General features: G+C 47.4%; 1 protein-coding gene and 1 long non-coding RNA gene across 3 annotated transcripts; both read left to right on the top strand.

Moving 5' to 3' along the window:
• Positions 1-250: 250 nt before the first annotated feature.
• zfp36l1a (zinc finger protein 36, C3H type-like 1a) lies at positions 251-5,598 on the top strand. Its single transcript, XM_047610961.1, has 2 exons — positions 251-557; positions 1,900-5,598. Exons 1-2 carry the CDS (start codon positions 507-509, stop codon positions 2,992-2,994), a joined length of 1,146 nt encoding a protein of 381 aa, XP_047466917.1. The 5' UTR covers positions 251-506; the 3' UTR covers positions 2,995-5,598.
• Positions 5,599-9,250: 3,652 nt separating this feature from the next.
• LOC125023960 lies at positions 9,251-10,929 on the top strand. 2 transcript variants are annotated; one of them, XR_007114682.1, is made up of 4 exons: positions 9,251-9,814; positions 9,930-10,042; positions 10,599-10,699; positions 10,781-10,929. It is a non-coding gene; the product is annotated as an uncharacterized LOC125023960 (long non-coding RNA). The 2 variants fall into 2 exon arrangements; XR_007114681.1 differs by having other exon boundaries at positions 9,251-10,042.
• The last annotated feature ends 432 nt before the right edge of the window (positions 10,930-11,361 follow it).

Genomic DNA, 11,361 nt, shown 5'->3' with positions numbered 1-11,361 from the left:
TAAAAAAATTCCTGCTCCTAAATAAAAAAAAAAGCCTGAAGTGTTCACAAGCGCGTCTAGTGAGTGTAGTAATTCTCAAACAAACAGACAAACCAGTGCAAGTTTTTTTTTCCCCTGCTGCAGAACAGAAGAGGAAGGGGTTAGAACTTTCAACAACAGAAAAAAAAAAAAAAAAAAAAAAAAAAGTTACAGAAAGTTAACGCCCAGCTCTACCAGGCTCCTCCTGCTCAAGTTTAAAAAGCAAATGCCGGAGCTGGTTCAGGGCAGAGGGGGAGTCTGCAGGGTCCAAACATACGCACACACATATACACACACACACACCACACACACGGACAGAAGCTGCAAATCAGAAACTCCGCAGACCTGCGCAACTTTTCCAGCAAGCGCAGTCTGTTTGTTGTTGTTGTTGTTTTTTTTTTGTGTGTGTATATATAAATATATATATATATATACACACATATATATATATTTAACTACTTTTGACTTGATCCCGGTCGCTTGCAAAGATGACCACAGCCGTGGTGTCGCCTTTCTTCGACTTCGACGTTATGAACAAGGTAAACTCAACTTTTTTTTTTTTTTTTGTCTTTCTTTCTACCTTTCCTTCCTTATTTATTTGTTTAGTTAGTTATTTATTTACTTATTTCCCAGCCCCTTAGTCCCGCTGCTCGTTGAGTCGTGGAGTTGTGTGCGGGGGTCTCGTTAGCCTGTTAGCAGCCGCTGTGGAGGAATGAAGCGCTGCATGCCCGCGGCCTTTCTGCTGCCTCGGCTCTGTTTACTCGCCTTTTTCCGCTTCCAGTTTAATTGTGCGCTTGTTCGTTTTGTTTTTGTTTGTTTTTTTTTGTCCCCCTCTTCGCGTCCCTCGTCGTTTCTCTCCCACCCCACCGTGCAGCGGCTTCGCGTCAGGACCGCGACCTGTTAAGTTTTCTGAAGCCGAAAACGCCACTTTATTCTCGCATTCAACATGTGCCACATCAGCTAAACTTTTTTTTTTTTGCTGTTTTTTTTTCTTCTTCTTTCTGAGCTGTTCGCTGTCGGATCTTCTTTTTTTAAAGCCGCATTCTCTCAATCTGTCGCTTTTTAAAACTATTATTAGTTGTTGTTTTTAATTAGAGCCGTTTTGCGCCACTTTTTTTCCTCCTCGCTGCAGCCACATGCTCTCGCTAATCATTGACCAGATTTGTCTGACTTTGTTTTTTTTTTTTTGTTTTTTTTATGCACTCTTTGCTCCAGTAAAACCGCTCATATGACCACCCTGTCCTCAGCCTTTAATATTTGCTGGGTAAATAAATATCTCGCCGCCGTGGTTTCGGTTTGAATAAGTTTTCCCATGTTATCAGATTTGTCTTAAAGCGCCCCCTATTTTAATGTACTTTTTTTTTTACCTCACCCTTCTTATGCGCTGGTGCGTTTTCTTTCTTTCTTTCTTTCTTTTTTTAAATGTAAATCAGTGACTATAACCGGTCGTCTCCCCTTAGTTTGGAAGTGTATTGAGAGGCAGATCAGGTTTCTCTTGTAATGCAGCTGGACGCCTTTTTTGCCACTTTCATTATCTTTCAAATGATGCAGCCTCTGTGAAGCCACTGGCAGCCCACAGGCCTCTCATGTGCTGCTGCTGCTCCATTTACTAAACAGGCACACATTCCTAACCGAGGCAACATGCCAAACCAGCTGCTGTTCTATAGGCCTGTATCCGCTTCTGCTGTCCGAGCCAAAAAGAACAAAGTCATGCAATAGGAGGTGTAGGCTTTTTCAACCCCGTCGTTTTCCCACCGGTGTCGGATCTGCCACTGATGCAGCTATCTGTTGCATGTGTGCCCTAATAATAACATTTTTTTCTTCTTCTTTTTTTTTCCCCCCCCCCCCCCCCCCCTTCTTCTTTGTTTTGTTTTCCTCCAGAACAACAAACTGCTCAGCTACAACAGCAACCTGGTCCCCCCTCATCCCATGTCTGTCCCTTGCACTGGCACCAACGTGCCCATCTCCAGCCCCGCCGGAGCCCTGCTGGACAGGAAGGCGGTGGGGTCTCCCTCAGTGGGAGGCGTGTACCAGCGGCGGCACTCTGTCAGCAGCACAAAGTTCAGCCAGAATCAGTTCCTGAACAGCCTGAAGGCGGCCGACCACTCCTCACTCATCTCAGGGGTTGGCAATGCCAGCAGCAGCAGCAGCAGCAACAACAACAACAAGGAGAACCGCCTGCGGGACCGCTCCTTCTCTGAGACGGGCGAGAGGCTCATCAACAAGTGCCTGGGCCCTGCCAGCCCCACCGGCGGCAGCAGCAGCAGCCAAGTGAACTCCAGCCGCTACAAGACGGAGCTTTGCCGGCCCTTCGAGGAGAACGGTTCCTGCAAGTACGGCGACAAGTGCCAGTTCGCCCACGGGATCCACGAACTGCGCAGCCTGAGCCGCCACCCCAAATACAAGACCGAGCTGTGCCGCACCTTCCACACCATCGGCTTCTGCCCCTACGGGCCCCGCTGCCACTTCATCCACAACGCCGAGGAGCGCCGCGGACCCCCGCAGCAGTCCTCCCCGCTGAACTCTTCCAACAAGATGGACAGGCCCCGGCTGCAGCACAGCTACAGCTTCGCGGGCTTCTCCAGCTCCGCCGGGCTGAGGGACAGCCCGACCTCGGTCACCCCGCCGCCCATGTTCTTCCCGGACGAGGTCCCCGACTGGCCCAGCTGCAACCCCTTCACCTACTCCAGCCAGGAGCTGGCCAACCTGTTCGGGCCCAGCCTCGGCGGCGGCCCCATGAGCACAGAGCCCAACGCCCCTGCACCTCCCTCTCCAACAACCCGGTCTTGCTATTTCAGACCAATGCTGGAGTCCCCGCAGATGTTCGAGTCTCCATCCAGCCCCCCGGACTCTCTGTCAGACCAAGAGGGGTACCAGAGCAGCTCCGGCGGCAGCCTGTGCGGCTCCGAGTCCCCAACGCTGGACACCACCCGCCGCCTTCCCATCTTCAGCCGCCTCTCCATCTCCGACGACTAGACCCCCGCCCCCGCCTCGCCACCCACCCTTCCCACGCACCCACCAGTGACTTTGACGCAAAGAGAGCATGGCACTCCCCTCTACCTCTGCCCTTTTTTCTCGAGCTCCCCAGCCTTTCCCTTACACGAAAAATACTGCATTAGCTCCTCGTTAGCGTTGTAAGGATGTAATCAGTTAAGGGAATTCTCAAATTATCATTTCATCCCGGTTCATCTGCACAGCAGCAAGTTCTTTACAAAAAAAAAAAAGAAAGAAAAAAAACAGCACCCTGCCATGTGTCATAGTGCCAAAAACGGAGAGGAAATTGAACAATGAAAAATCAAGAACAAGAATTGACTGTTTTGCCAGGTGCCACTTGTTTATTTTTTTTTTTCTTTCTTCTTCATTTGTTCTTGAATGTGTAGCAGCACAAGTGGCCTTGGAAAGGGGAGTGCATTGCACTAGCCCCCTGCCCCCTTGCCCTCCCTGCCCCCCCACCTCACCCACCTCCCTCCCTCCCTCCTCCCTCCCTCTCTACCTGATGATACCACTTCCCCTGAGCTAGCTAGAGGGTGCTCACTAACGTAACTGTAGCTCTACCGCAGACGTTTTTACAGACTGAGTTAAGACAAACGGAGGAGATGGGGTTGGAAAAAAAAAAAAACAGACCCTGAAAATATATGAATAGTTTTTTTAAAGAAAAAGAAAAAGGAGTTTAAAAAGTGCCTGGGGTGGTTTCTGCATGTGTTTAGGGTGAATGGACTACTGTTTGTTTTTTGGTTCTTTCTCATTTGCCCCCCCCCCCCTCCCCTCTTTCTCCACCCCTGGTCACGGTTCTTCTCAAGCCCCGTCCTATGTAATTGTGAACTGGGTGAGTCTGCAGGAAGGACTTTGAACTGGAAGTTGGTTATGTCCCCCTCTCCCTCGCCCTCCCCCTCCTCTTCCTCCTCCTCCTCCTCCTCCTCCTCCTCCTCCTGAGTTTCTCCTCCTGTTGCTGGTCACTGGCTCTTTCTTTTTTTATTTTTTATTTTTTTTGTGCTGGGAAGGAAGTCGATATCAAACTGATCATTATACCTGTAAGACTTTATCCCGCCCTCCTCTTCATCCTCACCGATCTGGGGAATTCCAGCATTCCCATGGTGCAGTTGTACATCCTTCGACTTTACAAGATCGGATCTCCAAGCTATTTTACTTTACTCCCTGCTCCTCCCCCTTCTCCCCCCATCTCCACCTGTAGAACGCGCTCAGAGGAGCACTCTGTACTCATTACATCCCTTTTTTTCCCTTTTTTTTGCTTCCTTTATTTGATAATTATTTTTTATTAATGTTATTATTACGGTTATTATTATTTGAGAAACTTTCCAAACAGAAGGTTTGCGTGTCACTGCTTATTTAACTTATCAGAACATATTTATTGGTGATCATATGCATTTTTTTGTTAATTTTGTTTTTTGTATTTATCTGGATAATGAACAATAGAATATATTTTCTTTTATGTTAAATTATGATCTTCCATATTAATCTAAAGATTGTGAAGACGTTTTTGTCAGTTTTTTCCTTTTTTTCACAGTTTAATATATTGTACTTCAATGACTTTTGTTCTGCAACTACACAAAATGAAACTTAATTTAAAGCAAAAAAAAATGCAAAAAAAGGTGTTTTGCGTTTTGATTATTTATTGTACTTCTTTTTTTTTTCTTACTCCCTCTTATTGGACTGCAATTCCATCTAAACTAGCTTGAATTCATTCCTGACGCCCCCCCCCTCTCCCCTCCTCCCACCCCTTCACGCCTTACAATAATCTGACAGTAACAGTAGCTAACTGTTATTACATTAATTCAACTTTTTTATTTTTTTGTACTTGTTTTTGTTTGTACCGGATCTTGTCCCCACTTTTGAAGAAAAAAACAAAGTATTCTCACAGTACTTGGGTTTGATTTGATGGTAAAAGAAACTCTCACATGACTGGTTCAGAGAAGTTAGAAGACTGGTTATGTTTGCGACGCCCCCCCCCCCCCCCCCCCCAACCCCACACCTCCCCCTCCCCACCTCCCAGTCTGTTATTAACAAGCAATAGCTGTGACCAAATGGGTTGAGGAAAGTTATTTTAATTTGATCGGATGCTTGATGCACTTGCTCGTCCCTCCCGCCCCCCTCCCGCAAACCCAACCCCCCCCCAACCCCACACCCCCACCGCCCTCCTCCTAATCTCTCTTGACCAGCGGAAAGTGCCTCGTTTGAATACATTCCAGGTAGCTAAGGCTTCTCTGCCTTTTACATTTGATAATGGAGGACAGTTTATTGCTATTATTTTTTTTTTTCTTTTTAAAAGTCACGTGTTCAGTGTTGCCTTCACGTGTTTGGAAGCGGTGAACAGATTCTGACACAAAGAAAGTAAAACTGTTGAATGTATTTTTTCAGCCATGTTTTTTCACTACAGTAATTTCTGTGATATGAAAACCTGTTTCGTTTTTTTTTTTTTCGTTTGTTCCTTCTCTTTTTGTAAGTATTGATTGCAGTTAAGTCAATAAACCCCGTATTTTTGGAAAAGTTAAGCTTGTGTATTAAGTTGTTGTTTTACGAGTCGCTTCTGTGATAAAGATTAAACTTAAAAACTCATGAGTATCGGTCGAGTTGCTTGGAATTTCTGATACAAGAGCCTGTTTCGACAATGTGACCAAACTCTCGGGTGCACGGCATTAGAAATCGAGAGAAAAATAGTCTTTTATTATAATCATCGGTTTTATCTGCCCTATTAATAGTAGTTGGTACATCCTTCTGCACACAGTAAACAGGAACCTCTAATAGTATAATAATTGAGCAACAGATGTCGAGACATGAAGCCTAAAAAACAACAACAACAAAAAAACACACCAAACTTGATTCAACTCCACGCCAGTCACACACACAAGGCTCCTGCTTTACATGAATGAACGCCACATTCACAGATACAAATCTGTGCCTCTCTCTCTGTGCATAATGCAGAGAGGGAGTTTCACCGCCGCGCATGTTGATTGGCGAGCGGCTCAGACGTCCGTCAGGGGCCACTGACCCGGGGATAATCAAAGTCTGATCGGGCAGGTTTGGTTACACAGAGACTACCGCTTTCAGCTGAAAGTATTGATCAGGGGGGTGATGTAACCGTAACGTTTCCAAGAATAATAAAATAAAAAAAAATAAAAAAAAGCGATTAGCCGAGGTTACGACCTGATCCGGAGGTTACGTCAACGCTGATCTATCGATAACCACGTAAGGATGTTCTTGGTAAGAGTGGGATAAGCGGTTGAGGCGCAGACGGTTCGGCGGAGGTTATTAAAAAGTGCCCCCTCGTTTATATTTTTACTACGCAGATAACTCTCTCAATTTTGAACACAAGCAGAGCGGTGTTCGATTTCAGCAACAACAACACGGCGCAGCTTCCCCTTCGTGAACTCCGCTCAACATCCGCAGTGCTTCTGCTTTTCCTCGCTCTGTGGACACTTCCGTCCCGTCCATGTTTATGTTCTCTCACGTTGCAAGAAAGCTGGGACAGGAACTCCCTTTCCCTCCATACAATGGCGGGTGCTGACCCATCGCGGCTGACCCGTGGAGGCCTCCGTGCTGCTTCATTCCCGAGAACTCCGGGCCCTCTAGATTCTTGTCTTTGCTCCCTTCCCTTCCCTTCCCTTCCTCCATCCGTCCACCCGCCCCAACAAACCCATCTCTGTGCACGCCGCCCGGGCCTCCGCCGAGAGAACCTGGTTCTACCTCGAGCGTAGCATCTATGGCGTTAACAGCGAGAGGGCAGGAAGCAGGTTCCTTCTCTTGATACTCTCAGTTGGTTATGACTAACGCCCGGGCTCGATTACTCACTGCTTCGTATTGCCTCATTCTCAAAACATGTGGACGAGGAACTGAAAAACCAGAGGCGATGATCAACAACACACTTGGCAGCATGAGCTGTAAATGCATCGCAGACCAAAACATAGCGAACGTTGTTTTTTATCAGCATCACGCTTTATGACTTGAGCGAGAATTTCCAAACAGCTCTTGCGTATTTGTGACTTTTCATGCATCGCTACCTTTACCAAAAGATAAAAAAATAAAAGACTTGGGGATTTATTTGAGTAATCCCAAGAAAAGTGATGCCGCTAACTGGCGAGAATATAAGCTTTCTGGTATTAATAATAAAAAATCTGTTCCGGCAAGTTCAAAAGCAACGTGACGGGGGTAAATAGTGGGTTTAGATCAGAGGAGAAGAAGAATTTCGAAGAAGAGGTTTCTAAACCAGGTGAGAAGGACCTTCCTCTGCTGCTGCTGCTGCTGCTGCACCGTCTTCAGAAGAACCTACTCTGCGTGCAGCGTGAGGCACATGAAAGAGGGCTGTTTCCTGTTTGTGCGGTGTGTGTGCACAGAGGCACCTTGAGACGTACCAGGAAGTGGGTTTCTGAACCTGCGAAGGTGGCGGATGGAGGGGGTCGTGTGCTCTTTGATACGTGCTGATAAAAGAAGAAGAAGAAAAAAAACACACACACAGAAAAAGAGAAAAAAAAAAAACTTCCATTACTTCATCGCGTTTGACAACAGCTTACTTTCCAACATGGAGACAGTTGCAGTGGCACGGATCGCGCCTGCGGTTCTCTCTGCGCTTCCTGCACAACAGGTTAAGGCGAGCGCGCGGTCCCAGTACCCAATCTCCGTTCACCTTTAACCCGCGGCGTTGAGCAAGAGAATGCATGTACACTTTGTAATTGTGCTATCTGGGGAAGGTTTGCCGCCTTGTTTGAGAAAGAGGTGAGCAAATAGTGCTGATGTGCTAACTGTCCCTTATCTGCGCTCACAGCTGAGAGCTGCACGGCCAGGCCTGCGTCGCCGTGCGCGTGTGCGCGCGCGTCGGTGCGCTATGACAGGTGTTGTGGGAGAAGTAATTAGTCACCAAACAAGGGCCGAGGTCAACGCCGAGTGAAGGGGTTAGGCTGGAGGCCATTCAGAGGTGGCTTTGTGTGTGGAAAGCAGAAGCACGATTAACCTCATTCGGGCTCGAATAACCAGAGGAAAAGCTGCATCGGAAACATCCGGGGAAGGTACAAACGAGGCATGAACGAAAAACTTGAAAAATGTTTGATTTGGTGTGAGGATGGGAAAACCGGCGATCAAGCATAAGATTATGACCACCTTCTCAACATGGTGTGGGTCTTCTTTGTGCCTCAGAGACAGTTGTGACTCATCAGAGGATGAACCTTCTGGGTGTCTGGTGACAGGATGTTGTTAGTGGAGGGGGGGGGGAGGGGGGGGTCTTTGGGTCCTATGGGTTGAGGGGAGGGGCCTCTATGGTGGATCATCCCACTGATACTTGACCAGTTTGGGATCTGGTGAATTTGAAGGCCAGAGGTGCTGTTTTTCATGTTTATTTGAGTTGAGTCATTAGCTTCTACATTCTCCTGTGGGATTGCCATTGCCATGGGGAGGGATTCACGTCTAAGCAACATCCGCACGAATGTCAGGTCCAAAAGTTTCCCAGCAGAATTATCACAACATGCTTTAATGTCCTTCATTCTTCCCCACACTGAGTCAACCTGTGACCACTGCACAGCCTCACGCTAAGACATGGACGTGCGTCCGTCGCAGCGCTCAAACCTTTGACCTCGCTGTTACAGGACAGGCTCGTAACCCTCCTGCTAAAGGTCCCTCTCCGGCTCGGCGCAGCGAAAGCACACCGTCAGCCTCTCTCTCTCTCTCTGCGTGCGCGATTTGTTCGTGGGGTGGTGGTGGTGGTGGGGGGGGGTTAGCAGGTGGCTAAGAGTCTTGTTTTTCCTAAATACAGATGTTCTTCAGGTAATTATAGAGAGGTGTTTCATAATTTGTGTCTTCTCATCCCATCTCTAATCCCTTCCTGGCTATTATCAGCCTTCCATGTGTGTATTCCACTGTTTGGGAAGTTTACCTTCTTGAATACAAAACAACACAGATTACTGAGAGCGAGTGACGGAGAAAGTGGAACACCCACTACTTAAATGCGTGAAAAACCTGAGCCTTCAACAATGAGTACAGTCAAACACGACCTCGACTGTAGCTTTCTTATTATTATCGGGCTGTATTGGTGTTTTGTCCCTGCGTGCATGCTACAGCAATGACTGTCAGCCTCCTACATACTAGTAATAGTGTCACTCTAATCTAAGTTTATGTAACACCTGATGCAGTTTTTTTTTTTTCCTGTGCTGCAAACAGCAGGCCTTATCTTTGTAGGTCTTGGGCACTATGTGTCACAGTCAGACTGATTGCAGATCAACAAAGACAACAGCCTTAAACACTCCCTGATCCTGCGGTTTCGCTAGCGCTCCACGGCGCTATTATCTCGGCGGCTGACGCTGTGACACACAGCTCTGCCGAGTAATGACCATTAGCCGTGACTGGATCCGGTGTCACATGTGGCTTTTCTTTTCCGGGGGGGGGCTAAGTGGCAACCCCTGACCTGTAAAAGAAAGGAGGAGAAGAAACACATATGCGCCGAGCGGAGGAGGCTTCAGAGGAGAGCGCCGCTGATGGCCGTCTGACAGGTTGTGGAAACACGCCCTTCCACTCCTTAGTGTGACAGAAAAACAAACACAAAGCCACTAAACTCTAGCTGAGCCCCGCGCTAATGGACAAGTGATGACTTTTTCCTAAGGAGGCGCACAGGCCCCGGTGGAGACGGGAGACAAGAGGGGGGGGAGACCAGGCCAATGGGAGAGCCAGACCCGAACCTGACACTGTTGTGCTTTGGGTTTCTGGTCCACTGGGCCGAGTGAGTCACCCTCTGAGTGCTGAACCACTTAAGTCTTCCTCGTCTCGCGACTTGCAACATCACGGCCCGGGACGGGAGGTGCGGCCTCGATTAGCAAGAACGACACCTGTTCTACATTTTGACTTGAAGCGCTAACTGAGAGTTTACTAAATAATCCCAGATTATTACCACATGGCTCTGGCTTTTTTTGTAGATTTGGCCCGACGAGCTACAACAAAACAGCAGGGAGACGCCACCGACTGCAGCACAACATCTACGCTCGAATATCCACTTCTTGTGCTCAGTGCGAGGCCAACAAGAGTCTCAGTGAGTAAGAAAAACAGCGTGATGTGTTTATCTGATCACACTTCACTGGGGTTCAGACTGTTTTTAGTTGTGTGTAAAACCAGAAGGAGGCTCTCGTACAACTGAACTGTGCGATGGTTCACGGTTAAGACAAAATATAGACAATCTGGTTAGTTCAAGTACTAATTTGACCTTTTCCGTCGTCATCTAGAGCATAGGTCTTCAACGGGGGGGTCTGTGACCCTTAAAGGGGCTGCGGAAGCACTGCAGGGAGGGCTGCAAAATCTTAGGTTGATTAGACGTTTTTTATATATATTTTTAACTTTCCCACCACAAATTTAAATGTCTTTAAATGCACATTAACACGAATCCAACATATTTGAGTTAAGGGGTAAAGGTTAGCTTAATATTAACTAATGATACTGTATATTTATGAATAGCACTAGGCCGAGTTTAACGTGGAACACATATAGTAGGTAGGTCAGTTTGAGGGTCCGTGGCCTGTAAAAACCTCCACCATCAGTCACTTCTTGCTCTTCCTTTTACTACATTTCATTTCACATCTTATTCTTCCTAGATGTGGCAGTTTGACAGACTTTACAGTTCATGTCACACGCAGAAGAGGCCGCACGGCTCGCTAACTCCTCGCCCGTGTGCTTCTCTCTGTACGACAAAGAGGTTAGCGTTAAGTCACTGAACCGTGCTGCAGCTAAAAACAGCACGTTTCCCCACACATGACTCTCGGTTTTGTTTTTGCAGCATCTGTTTCCTCTGGTGGCACCGGCGATGGAAAACAATCTCATTCTCACTTCTTGAACGCAGTTTTCAGTTTCTCACCAGCTCAACTCCCGATGCGCATGACCTCAGCGCACACCGCACACGGCAGAAAATAAACACACTCCAACACCCCTCACCGCCTACGTGTATTTATTGGGCCGCGATAGACCTGAAGAGTTGACTAACCAGCCGCTCTGAGTCACCCGGGGCCTTTTTTTTCAGAGGTAGAAGCAGACGACAGATGACATCAGTGATAGTTTGACAGGAAGTCCTCGCTCTGTCTTGTGCTGAGGCCAAGTCTGCTGCGCCGCGCACACAAACAGATCGCCCCGTATCTGCTATCGGACTCAGTCACATGATTTTGATGAACACAATGAAAATTACGAAACAGCGATGCAGAGATAAGGTACAACCTACTTCAAGGCGGAAAAAAAAAGAAAAAGAAAAAAGGAGCGACCGAGTGCTTGAAAGGCAAAGAAACAGAGAGACATAGTGACACAGAGAGTGGACTTAAGTCACACTCCGGCTAATATAACCAGGACTGTATCATTTTACTGTTTGAG

The sequence above is a fragment of the Mugil cephalus genome, chromosome 17, assembly GCF_022458985.1.
Source record: "Mugil cephalus isolate CIBA_MC_2020 chromosome 17, CIBA_Mcephalus_1.1, whole genome shotgun sequence".
Classification (NCBI taxonomy): Eukaryota; Metazoa; Chordata; class Actinopteri; order Mugiliformes; family Mugilidae; genus Mugil; species Mugil cephalus.
The sequence above is the reverse complement of the archived record's forward strand: the minus strand, read 5'-3'. Positions and strand labels throughout refer to the sequence as shown.

Coding starts and splice junctions, on each gene's coding strand:
- zfp36l1a (XM_047610961.1), top strand. CDS start 507: ATGACCACAGCCGTGGTGTCGCCTTTCTTCGACTTCGACGTTATGAAC. Junction 558..1,899: donor ACTTCGACGTTATGAACAAG/GTAAACTCAACT, acceptor GTTTTCCTCCAG/AACAACAAACTGCTCAGCTA.